At 38.0% G+C, this 13,135-nt stretch overlaps 1 protein-coding gene across 1 annotated transcript in view; it reads right to left on the bottom strand.

Moving 5' to 3' along the window:
• Window positions 1–13,135, bottom strand: part of DMTF1 (cyclin D binding myb like transcription factor 1) — a 67,457-nt gene that overhangs the window by 2,488 nt on the left and 51,834 nt on the right. The window contains exons 14-16 of the mRNA XM_044678710.1: window positions 8,251–8,336; window positions 5,735–5,893; window positions 4,487–4,867 (exon numbers count right to left, since the gene is read on the bottom strand). Coding sequence (XP_044534645.1) covers window positions 4,487–4,867; window positions 5,735–5,893; window positions 8,251–8,336 — 626 coding nt within the window. The remainder of the gene's footprint in view (window positions 1–4,486; window positions 4,868–5,734; window positions 5,894–8,250; window positions 8,337–13,135) is intronic.

Raw genomic sequence — 13,135 nt, 5'->3', positions numbered from 1 at the left:
GAGCCAGGAATCCACACTGTTGATTGACAGGTGGGCCTGTTGGATATCGGAATGTTCCCAGAGGGCTGTGAGGACAGGGGAGAGAGTGGTTGACCCAGGGGGGTATAAAACACCCTGGCAGCCCTGGCTGAGGGGTCCTTTCCTTCCTTTGGACTGGAGATCTGTGGATCCTGGTCTTTTGGGATTGAGACTTGCTGGGCTCAACCTTGCAAGATCCTCCTGTCTTGTTCCTGATATCATTATCAACTTGTACCCAGACCATCATCTTCTGATTCTACTGCCCCTAGATATTAGGAAATCAATCATCTGTAGCTATCTAGGTTTTTCAGGGCCCAGGAGGGATCTGGGAAGTGGGCAGGAGAAGAAGTGGGTGGATATCCTGAAGACTGGTTAGGCATATCATCTAGCAAAAGAAGAAGCAGCTGAAACATCAAGCAGCAGTTTGCCTACTCTGGTTTGGCTGTGGCCAGGCTGGACCAGAGGAGCTAACCATCTTGACTCAATACTTGCCTACAGATTTGAGGGTTTATCATCATCCAAGTAGATAGGGTTTCCCAATCCCTCTATCCAGTCCCAATATCCCATCTTTACTAAATACAGTTAAAGCCTTTTGAGTACCTTCCTGAAGTGGTTATTTATAGCTTCTCTGGGAAGGGAGATACGCAGTCAGAGACAAACCGTTACCAAGCTAATAGAGCCCATTATACACTAACCCCAGGTGGGACCTGAAGGGATATCATCCATTGACCTGCAGGATCCTGCCTGGGCACTGTTATAAAGGAGGGAGGTGTCATATCATCTAGCTAGGGCAAGCCTCAGTTGATCTTGCCCTAGCCATCTATCTGGGCTATCACTGTTGTCACACAATTACCAGTGGCAGTATCCAGTTTAGTTTTACTTCCCTCTCCATCTACAACATCTACTTTATTTTATAACAAGCATTACTCTGATCTCTGAAGAAACTACTTGACCCACTGGAGTATTCATTCCTATAATGTATATTAAATCTTCAGAGCACCCTGAAATAAATACTGGTGACATTTTACAAGCCAAGAAGTGACTTAAAGGAAGTGGAGGAATTTTATCTCATGTGAATGAATTAAGGTGGTTCTCAGCTTAAAATTGTTTTCAGGGGGCAAGTGGGTGGCTCAGTGGATTGAGAGCCAGACCTAGAGATGGGAAGTGCTAGGTTCAAATTTAGGCCTCAGACACTTCCTAGCTATGTGACCCTGGGCAAGTCACTTGACCCCCATTGCCTAGCCCTTACCACTCTTTTGCCTTGGACCCAATATACAGCATTGATTCCAAGATGGAAGGTAAGGGTTTTTAAAAAAATGTTTTTAGTTATAGAATTATGTGCTTTGAATCTTGCTAGATATTTTCCCTAAGAAATAAGTTATACCCTGAAAGCCTAATGAACATAATGCCTCAACTACAAAATCAATAACTATTCTAGAATTTAGCAATCTTGTAGTATATATCTTTTTTTGAGGGAAATGTATTCTGGGTTTCAGTCTGGGTTAGGCACTCACCAAGTTGGGATGGGTGAACACAGCATTCACTTATAAGTAAGCTATGCTATCATTATCTGTAGCTAGTGTTATCTGTATCTCCTGTTCCTCCAGAAAATCCTGTATCATAGCATAGCCCTTTTGATATCTCATATGGAGGATGTGCTAGAAGGGTACAAGCACTAGAAGGCTTTGAGTCCTAGTAACTGTCTGCAGTTGGAGGAATATCAAAGCTAATTCAAAGATGATCCTAATTAGGAGGCTGACTTTTAGGTCATTAATTCTTTGGCCATGGCAACTAATGAAACAAAAATACAAAGTAGCCCTCAGTTCTGTGTGTATCCCTCCTCGCTTCTGCAATGAACATTTGCAGAGTGATGGAAAAGGGGGCAGAGGATGCTAAAAATAAGTTTTTAGACCTTTTATAAACATTAATGTAACTTACTCCTCTAAGTTTAAAATCTGTGTAACATCCCAACAAGTTGACCACTGCTGAAGAAGCTGAACTATACCAATGTGAATTTCCTTGATATAAATGAGATCAGAAGACAGAGAAGACAAGGGAAGACTGGCTCACGATTTCTCCTCGGAGAAACACAGGAATTGGCAGAATTGCTTTCAATCACATACCCAAATGGAACAGGAAACCTCATTGCACAGGACATTTTGGTCATCCTACCTTGTAGGGCTCATGACTAGCTAAGAATAAAAAGCACCACTCTTAAGAACACTCAGCTTATAGACTAACCTGTATTTGTACAAACCATCTTCAATATTTGATCTGGGGCTAGATCCTTTACAGAAAAAATTTAAGAAGGCATCAGTGAGGACTGCACAGGATAAGAGGGCAAAATGAAGTGTTCTCAGTGCAAAGCACTTGCTAAATACTGAATCCAAAGAACAGGATAAGAACTACTGGTGGGGTGTAGGGGGGAGAAGTGAGTGGGAGGAGGTCCTGCATAAATGGAAGCAGGTGAGGATATCATGAGGCATAAGAAATAGCCACAAGATTGAATTTACCTTCCCCATCTCTCTTACTCCACTGGTTAAGACCAGTGATGGTGCTAGGATTCTATATTTAGAGGCAATAAAAGAGATGTGGATAAACCATATCAGTAAAGATTGGGAAAGTGAAAGAGGCTCTTACTTCCTTATCTTCCCTGCCTCCCCGTGACTGACTTACTATTGGGGCAAGAAATGGGACTGCTTTTGTGTGAGAGGCTTGAGGGCAGTAGCTTAAGTGGAGTGTGGACTGCCTGGAATCCCAGAAAAGAGCTGTCATAAGAAAATAAAGCTCCATTTATTTTTTCAGTAAAACGTTCATTAATTGAATTTTTGGTTGTGTACAATTAGGGAATTTTGAAGAATCACACTATGTGAAAGATCCTGCTGATTTTGTTTTCATACAATAACAGTAGCTAGCATTTATATAGCATCTACTGTATATTAAGTACTTTAAAAATATGAGCAGCTGCTCTGTTTTACGAGAAAACTGAGGCAAAAAGAGGTTAGGTGATTTGCTCAGGATCACATAGTTTAGTAAATGTCTGAGGTTGGATTTGGGTCTTTCTTATTCCAGGTCCAGTCCCGGGCTACTATGCCACCAGCTACCTAGAGACTTTTAAGTAGAAAATCTTGATGAGTGTTGTCTTCATAGTTTTGGAGAAACTTGTAGAGGTGTCATCTCTTTCTGTAGGCATACATCCATTTTTCTTTCAGAAACAATTTTTCTGAGGCCTCTTATTTTTACATCACATTCACTTCTGGATATACTGCTCTAGTTTCATGAGCCCCTCCCATGCCCTACCAACAGAGAACCAGAATTGAATTATAATATTGTTCAGTGGTGATAGAGTATCTCTACTTAGCCTCAAGATCACCAACTGAAATTTAAGGATTTAGCTTGTGAGTGAAAGTTGTTATTTGGGGAGGTTGATCATACGTTGGTCATTATCCAACAATTTTCAAGCTACTAAGCCAAAGAAGCAATCCAGGATGTGCTTTCCCATCCTGCAAAAGGTAAGAGGTGACATTTAATTGGAACCAGGTCTATTCAGTCTGGCGTCTGGCAGCCCAGGTGTAAGTTTTCCTCTAGATTTTCCTTAGAGAAATATAAAAGTTTGCAAGTTATACCACCGGGCACATCTCTAATCTAGAGATCAGCTTCTACAGGCAGTGTGGCTCTAAGGTTATCTCAGAAAAGAAGTCTTTTAAAAAGCAAGCTGCTTCTGTTTCATAAGACAACTGACCTTCCATGTTCCTTGTTTTTCTAACAGCCTCACACACCAGGAGAGGGATTTTTTGGGCAAGCAAATTTGCTTTCAAGTCACTCAGACTAAATTCTTCTCCTGTCATTTATGTCACATTACCACCACCACTGGTTAAAGACAACTTGTGGTGGCTAAAACATATAACAGGAGCATTAAGATCTTATGGACTTGCGTTATATTTCCTTATGCTTAGCAGCTAAATGATATAGTGGATAAAATCTGGGGCCGGGAAGCAAGAAAACCCAAGTTCAAATCCAACACACTTAAAAGTTGTAGGACCATAGGAAAGTCATGTTTGCCTCGGTTTCTTCATCTGTAAAATGAAGATCACTATAGCACTTCAGGGTTGTTGTGAGAATCTAGTATGATAATATTTGTAAAGTGCTTAGCCCAATGCCTGGCACATAGGAATCACCACATAAATGCTATCACCATCAATTTAAGGAGCAAGAGTACAAATCATATTCCATTTATCACAATCTCTGAAACAAGAAGGGATTAGGAAAGATACCAAGAGTTTAAAAAAAAACAAAAAACAACCCAACAGTTAAGAATAAAACATACCAGCAGCACCCCAGGCTGGGGAATTTTAATATTCTGATGAACACAACATTTTTAGGATAACAATTACTTCAAGTAGCTCCACCCAAGAGTATGCCACTTTGGCGCGTTAGATAAGTGCCCGCCAAGGACAAGCTTTCTTACCTCAGGAACATAAGCACTGGCTAAAGCAGATGGAGAATCCTCTTCTTGCTTGAGGTCTGGAACAGAGATTTCTTCTTCTGCTCTCACCATCATACTATCTATCAGTTCTGCACTATTCTGGTCACTGAATTTGGAGTCACAACCACTGAATGATGGTCTTTCATTGGTCAATTTAGGCTGATGGATTTCATCTGGAAAGGTGTCTGCTTCCAGGGTATCTGGAGGGTCAGTCAAATCAGCTGATCGAATGTCAGTATCTACTGTTAGTTCTGCCTGGGATATAGAAGAAGTGATGTCCTCAGTGGCAACAGTCCGAATGATGACACTTGGTGTGTGGCACTGTACTGTGACATTGTCATTTGTGTTTAGCAAATGTTCTGGCTATTAAAAAAATAAAGGAAAGAAGTCAGGAACAAAACATGAATTATTATTGAACTCTACACTAGAGTTAGCAAACTGCATTTACAGGTGGTCCTTATTTATGAAAACTGTTATTAAAAAGATGAGTGTATAAGAAGGCAGATTACCTAAGAAGATGTGTGCATCATTCTAGCTATAAAAGAGATTAGTTACGGATATGTATGACCCTTTAGTGAAAGCAAGGCATAAGATAGACAACTCAAATGTGACATCTATATCATGAAATATTCAAAGATTGAAGGGAAGGTCTTCAGGACACTGGGTAGATCTTGCATGGAGGATTTATGTAAGGTCACAGACAAGAACTATGTAGGATGAAGTGTAGGATGGTGATCTGCACCAGTGAAGATAAACTCTGGAATTTACTGAAGCATGCTCTATGGCAGAGGTGTCAAACTCAAGACTTGTGGGTCAGAACCAGATTAAAATGTAATCAGGAAACATTTAGCAAAATAAACAAAAAAGCACTAAAACACAGAAAATGTCAATTTGTGGTTTTCGAAGTTAACAACATGGCCTCCAGAGATCCATTTCTACTCTGAGTTTGTCATCACACTCTTCTTTGGTACTATTAATATTTTGATTAAACTTTATTATGGGTTAAATAGACTTTTTTTGTAATCAAGCCACCATGGATAAGTAATGGGAAAATTTATCTTCAGTTCCAAATAGCTAATTTTGGAACAAGCTTTTGAAATGCAACCTGTTTACAAGCTGGAAACTACCTGTGCTGACCCTTCTTAGAACTCAGTGAGTTCTATTCTTTCTAAGCAAATGGGAAAACTACCTTGAGTTTGCCTTCTTAAGAGTTTTAAGCACACTACATACAGATAAGGCGTGTACAATGATCTGCTCTGGTGAAGCAGGTGCAGCAGTGGTTGTCAAAGTCACAGTGGGACTGGCAGTCAGTGTTAAAGGAAGGCCTTGGCTTGAGCTTGTCTGAAGCAAGTAGGTGCCTGGAGTTCCAGTGGGCTGTAAATGGAAAGACTAAAGGAGAAAGAAAAATACAAATAAGCACAGAACTGTTCAACAATTGATTAACTTGGCCTTGAAAATAACTGGAATTGAAAAAAAGTGATTTACCAAGAACACAGTCATGTTTCTCCCCAAAGGTACATTGGTAGTAAAGATGAATTGTACCAGTACTTGTACTTAACTGACAAATATCATTATTCATGCTGGCAAATGGCTGGTTTAGTTACTTTTCTATATTTGCCTCCTGGCTGCACTATATCCTGTTTCCCGGGACTCAGTTGTGCTGACTGAGACTTCTCTTCCATTGTCACTGGGGTACAATAGTATTGGGGTTGTTATTAATAATCCCAGGATGACATGACCTGTGTTACATTAAAAATTCGGTTCTTTGGTTTAGCAGTATGAATACTTAGAGCAAAACAACTTTTCTTTAGTCTAAGCATTTTAAAATGAGAGGTACGCCACTTTGAGGACATTACTTTATTTTAGTAGAAAGCTCATCATTTTTATTGGTGAAAAAAAAATGAGGTAAATAGGTTAAGCAGATCCACACAGATAGTTGCTTTGTCCAAGGAATTGTACTGCCTCCTTCCTGAAACAAGACCTTATCTCTTTTGATCTCACAAAGGGATAAAAAAAATGTAGCCTTACACACCTAACTAAAATTTTTCTTTCTTATATTTTGTATACAGAGTTCTCTGTAAGAGCCATAGTATAGAGGCTAATGTGGGATATAAAAGTTTTGAGGATTCTACTTCTAGTATCAAACTGAATTATTATGCTTGACATAAAGATAAGGGATGGCACTGTTAGCTATTAAATAACATATATTTATACTCTCTTTCAAATAAAAGACCTTATATAAGACATAGGCAAATATGTATCTTATTAAATAAAATGTTACCCTCCAACAAATTCTTTATTCATTTATCCCTAATTAGGATAATGAGTAGATATTGGGAAAATAAAATTGTGTGGAATCGTCTTCCGAAAGCTGGTACTCATCAATAAATGGTGCCCGTCCTGGATAACTCTCCTGCCTTCATCACAACTATTAAGTTTTCAGATAATAAACAAAAACTATGGCACATCTTTTACTTAAAGAGACGGATTAACAAATCGATGACTAATTCTTATCTGAATATTTTGTATTAAACCACACCATCATATATATATATATTTTTTGAGATGAAAAGTGAGTTACTCCCTGGCTCATCCATTAAAAAAATATATAGATAGGTATGCTATCCTAAAGTGGCCTGTATTTCCTTATGCCATATTTGAATCCAGCTTTTGCAGAAAAGTATTCACTTGTGTGAGTTGGGGAAATGGACTGGTGATATTATAAAGAAAAGTGGATAAATAGCTGGCAGAATGAAAGAGAAAGCTTTTAAAAAACTGCAATTTCTGATAAGGCAAAAAATAAAGGCTTATCTAAATGCAGTATCAATTCCAGGGAGGCTATGTCTCTTGCCCAAATTCATAGAATTAATAGTTATAATAGCAGAACTGGGACTGGAATCCAGGGCTCTTTATTCCTAATCCAGTGCTTTCTATACCACCATACTCTTACTTATTTTTTAGGGAATAAATATGCAGTGCAACATAATGAAATGGCTATTATTTATCCAGGGGAACATGACTAAAAGCAGGACCATCCTTATGGAAAAAACCAATAAGAAACATATGAGAAAGTGGAGCCCCTAACCCGTTTCCTCCACACTCACAACCTTTAAAAGTTTCTTTTCAAGTAGTTGGGATAGTTTGTGCACCTACCCTTGAAAGTACATTAATGTTCTAGTTATTCCAACCTGTTCTTATTTCTTGTCCTGGACCAGATGGCAGGAAAAACTAGGTCTAGTGCCTCTGCGCTCCCCCCCTTCCCCCCCCCCCCCGCCCATTAACTAGTTCTGATTTTATGTTCTTCCCTTCTTTATCTGTAAAATGAAGGTATTTGATTAGATGAGCCCTTCTAACTTGAGTAAACTCTGATTCTAGACTTTTTCTTTATTATCAGAAAGGATAGGATTTTTTATTTGTTGCCACGTTGTTCTTTTTAAAAAATCCTTACCTTGCATCTTAGAATCAAGTATTGATTCTATGGTAGAAGAGTGATAAGAAATAGACAACTGGAGTTAAATGATTTGCCCAGGGTCACATAGTTAGGAAGTGTCTAAGGCCAAATTTGAACCCAGGACCTTCCATTTCCAGGCCTGACTCTCTATGTGTTGAGCCACCTAGATGCCCCTACTTCATTATTTTTAGTAGCTGATGCATTGGATTTCATACTGAAGAATGAAGAACTGCAGTAAATTTTATTTTTAACAGGGAGCTATCAAAACAAGGACTAAAGCAGGGATATCACTTACTGGAAGAATCTCAAACGTCTGTAGTGTTCCACTGTTTAGTGTTATGGTCTCAGAGTCGACAGTAGCAGCAGGGGATTCTGTTGAAGCTGTAGTAAAAACAAAAAGAGGGGGGAAACTTACTTGTAGGTAGCCAAGTTCTAGGATTATTCGATGATGAGGTGTGGAGGGCAAAATATCACTGGCTGTAGTAGAGATAGAGGAAAGCTAATAGAAGGATTTTGCAGAATTGGAAAAAACCCCAGAAGTTAACTAGTTCAACTTGCAATTGAATGAGAATTCTAAAATATACTAAATACAAATGATCACCCAGTGTTATATAAAGACCTCCACTAGGGGGAGGGAAGGAGAGAAAGAAGGAGGGATGATGACAGGAATGGAGAAGAGATAACTCATTACTTCCTAAGGCAACCTAATCCATGTTTGCACAGCCCTGTTTTGAAGATAACCTGTATAACAAGAAGAAACTAACATTTATATAGCATTTTGAAGTCCGTAAAGTTCTTGACATCATTCAATAAGCATTTATCAAGTACTCATCTCATCTGATCTTCACAGTGAGTCTGTGAAGTAGCTTGTTCTATTGTGCCATTTTATTAAATGAAGGAACCAAGGCTTAGAGAGGTTCAATTGCTTAGGATCATAGCAGTAAAGGTCTCAGTCAAGATTTTCTGATTCCAAGCCCAGAACTCTATCCATTGTGCCACTCAGCTACTCACCAAGGGTAAATTTGGCCCTCTGCAATCTCCATCTCTTGGTCCTCATTTTGCCTTCTGGAGCAAAGCAGAATAAACCTAATACATTTTTTCACACAAGAGCCTTTCATATACTTGAGGTAACTATCAGATTCTCTTTTTCCCCCAACAGAATCTTTTCTTCTCTATGTTAAACATCTCTAGTTCTATTAACTGAGTCCTCTAGCTTGGTACAATGTTCCAATATTTCTTAGTGTCCAAATTTTACCACATCTCCTACATCTATCATTTCCCATTTTTTTTTCAGTTATTATGATCATATACCACAACTTGTTGAGTGATTTCCCAGTTGACAGATAGCCCTTCAGTTTTCCAGTATTTCTTAAGGTAAAGGTAGTTAGGGAAGTACACTAAATCTATCCTAAAAGTAAACGAATCATTCCATTATCTCTTGGTTAAGAATTATTCCATAATCAATTAGAATTACTTTCTTAGGTGTTGCAAAACTCATGAAACATATGGCCTAATTTCAGAAGAGAGCTACATGTAGAAAAGATTCATCCACAACTGAAAACTGGTTTGAAATGGCCTTTTACTACATATTTATTTCCTGTCGGTTTTAAGTTGACTATGTTTTATCTTTGCTGGAATTACCTGTCAGGCGCCAAGCCTCGCTCGCTGTATCATCTATCTCAGTATATGTAGATATCATATGCATAAATAAAACAACAGAAATAAACCTAGGTTAAATGATTTATGTAGTCTTGAAGATCAAAACTTGTTCATTTGGTGTGAACCAATAGCAGGCAAATAATCTCAAGGTATGGCTACTAAATGAAAGTTTTAAAGTCAGTCAACATCCATTTATTAAGTACCTACTATGTGCCAGATATTGTGTAAATGGCTGGGGAATACAAAGAAAGGCAAAAAAGACAGTCCCAGCTCCCAAGGATTTCAAATTGGTGTAAATAATATGAGAACCACTATGCAAAAGCAAGATATATACAAGGTAAGTTGAAGATAACAGAGGGCAAGTACAGGCATCAAGAGGAATCAGGAAAGGTTGAAATCTTATAGGATACTATTTATTTCCAGTAGCTCTATCCAACATAATGGACACTCAGGGTTTCAGGCAAGGACCCACTGTATATGTTTTCAATCTTAAATGCTTCCTTATCTTATAAAAGCTAAACTATAGATTGTATTGTTTGATTCCTCTTAAGAAGGAAACATTTTGAGTAGTACGAGAAAATATTAAAAAAAGATAAAGTTCTTATTCAGATGAGATATTATTTGCTTTTCATGCTTTTACAAAGTTTACAAAATATATGTTATTTAGTATGATATTCTACAACCAAAGAACTCTGATTCTGAGACAAATGATATATGGGTAGTATTTATAAAAATCCCTGATGTTTTCTTCAGTGTTCACTCTTATTTTCAGCATTCTATTTGCCAACAAAAGTAATCCTCATTTTTCTGGGCAGCAGTTCTAGTTGCTTCAAAATTCTACTTAGGTTTAGGGCAAACAGCCAGGTGTTAGACGGAGAAATATTTAATGATGGGCAAGCAAAGAGAAAGAAGCACCAATTCAAAATTGCCTTCAGATTGACAAGATTTGTGATTTCATGTGTACAGGGAACTCATGGATGAAGAAATTCCTTCTACTAGTGTAAATTGGCATCATTCTCTACCTCGTAACTGTGAGTATTAGTAGCTGAATTGACTTGTCCACAGTTATATATCCAGCATGTCAGAGGTGGGACTTGATTTCAGGTCTTTTTGGCTCCAAGGCTGACTTTCTTTCCATTATGCCACATGTCTTTCCTTAGATTAACATGTGCAAGGCTAAAGACCTCTAATATATTTTGTTGGACACATGTTTGCCCCTCACTCTCCCTTAATGATAGGCTGGTTAGAATATTCTTATTTTAAAGTGAAGCTAAAACAGGATAACCCGCTGTGTGTTGATGTGTGTTGATTACAACAGAGCATTTGACACTCCTACCTTACCTTTGCCTCTTAGAAATCCCTAGTTTCCTTGGAAGTTTAGCTGAAATGCTACCTCCTATGAATCCCTATTCCTTGTTGCTCTTAATGCTTCTCCCATGACTTATCTTTTATTTATTTTTTACATATATATATTTGTACCACTGAATAGAATGTAAGATTCTTAAAGGCAGAGATTGTTTCATTTTTACTTTGAATCCTTAATGTTTATCAAAGTGCTGGGCATAGAGTTGGTACTTAATAAATGTTTGTTATCTGACTGATAGAGCAAAAGACAACTTTAAAAGCTTTCCTCTAACAAGCAATTTCTTAGGCATATATTGAAATCATACGATATCCTGATAACACAATCAAATTTAAGGCCCTCTGGTTATTAATGACATGTGGGGCATAACAAAAAGGGGAGATATAATGACTACCCCCAAAGGCATTTTCCAGTGTCACAGGGGATGTTTTACACAGGGTCTAAATGAAGAGCAACTCCCTATAGATGGAGAAATCTTTCAGATTATATTGTGCTGATTACATCAAACCTCATTGGGAGCCCTCTCAACGATCTATGGAGCCACTAACAGTTTATACAAGAAAAATTAAATGGATGAAAAATATTTATTGCCCAGTCTAAGATGAGCAGTTGGATGGGCAGCCCATTACATTAGCCTACAAAAACAATAATAGCAGCTACCATTTATAAAGCCCTTACTATGTGCCAGGCACTATGCTAAGTGCTTTACAATTATTATCTCATTTGATCCTCACAACAACCCTGCGAGGCAGGTGCTTTAGGAGTCACATTTTACAGATGAAGAAACCAAGGCAAACAGAAGTTAAGTGACTTGCCCAGGGTCACCTAGATACACTAGGTCTGAGGCAGGATTTGAGCAGGTTTTCCTGACTCCAGGCCCAGTATTCTACCCTGGCACCATATAACTTTCCCAATCTAAGATCCATTTATCTTGAATAGGCACAGGGGATTAATAATGAACAGCATTAAATGATGACCTACCTATATGCACAAGAGGAAGCATAAGGTATATATATACCGTAGAAAATGAATGATTGGAAAAACAAGTAACTAGTCATATAGTCAAAGCAATCCTACTCTGAGAATTGTTAACGGATTTAGAAGGCCTCTAGCAAACTTTGAGTTGATCTTATGAAGGGATTTAGGCAGGGATAGGTTATGATCTGCACAAATGGAGAGAATACCCATAACGTGAGATTACACTGAATATGTTATTATTATTATTATTATTATTATTATTTTATTTTCAGAAAGCAGTTTACTAGCTCAGTATTATTTCTATTTCTAGAAATCACAACTTCTCCGTGATTTAACGAGTTGCTTTCCACAAAAACAAACATCACCTCTTGGCCAATCCCCTGAGGTACTTAGCTAGGCTGGTTTTTGTAAAGCCTGAGTTTGTGCTTCACTGGCATAGACTTTGAGAAACCTTTTTCGCAAACAAGAAGCTTATTAACTGTTAAATGTCAATGTAGCCCATTTCTAGGCTAAAGTGAAGAACTGATTTTGATCCCACTATGCTTATATACCTGTCCAGATCCTAGCTATTCTGAAGATGTTTGTATCATGGACCAGATCCTTTAGTAAATCTTTCCTGGCTTATCCTAATTAGATGTGCTCTTTCTGTTCTTTGAACTCTTATGAGTACTTCCTCAGTTCCTTTTTTGTGGCCCTTGTCACATTATGCTTTGTACTATGGTGACTTGTTTTATTCATATAAATTGTGAGGTACTTGAGGGCAGGGATTAGATCTTAAATGTCTTTTGATGCCATGCAGTGCCTTGTAGTGTTTGTGTGGAACAAGTGCTTAACAAATATTTGGTGAACTGTAGCTAAAGAAATTCTTTGGTTCCTAGTTATACAAATTCATAAGTGAGTAGGAGGGATACTGTCATGGGCACAGATGACTTCAGTACCCACTATTCTGCATCTGTACAGACACTTTCCTAAGTACTTTCAAACATGATATTCTGCTTTATCTTTACTGACCTGGGAGGTATTCAGGTGATATTCCCACTGAACAGATAGGAAAAAATGAAGTACAGAGAAATTAAGTGACTTGTCCATTGTCACAACTAGTTAGTGGCAGAACTAGGAAGAGAACCTAGATCTCCTAAGCTATAATTTAGCATTCTGCTTTTTTAATTTAGTATCTAAA

This window comes from Gracilinanus agilis, chromosome 5 (assembly GCF_016433145.1).
Source record: "Gracilinanus agilis isolate LMUSP501 chromosome 5, AgileGrace, whole genome shotgun sequence".
Taxonomy (NCBI): Eukaryota; Metazoa; Chordata; class Mammalia; order Didelphimorphia; family Didelphidae; genus Gracilinanus; species Gracilinanus agilis.
The sequence above is the reverse complement of the archived record's forward strand: the minus strand, read 5'-3'. Positions and strand labels throughout refer to the sequence as shown.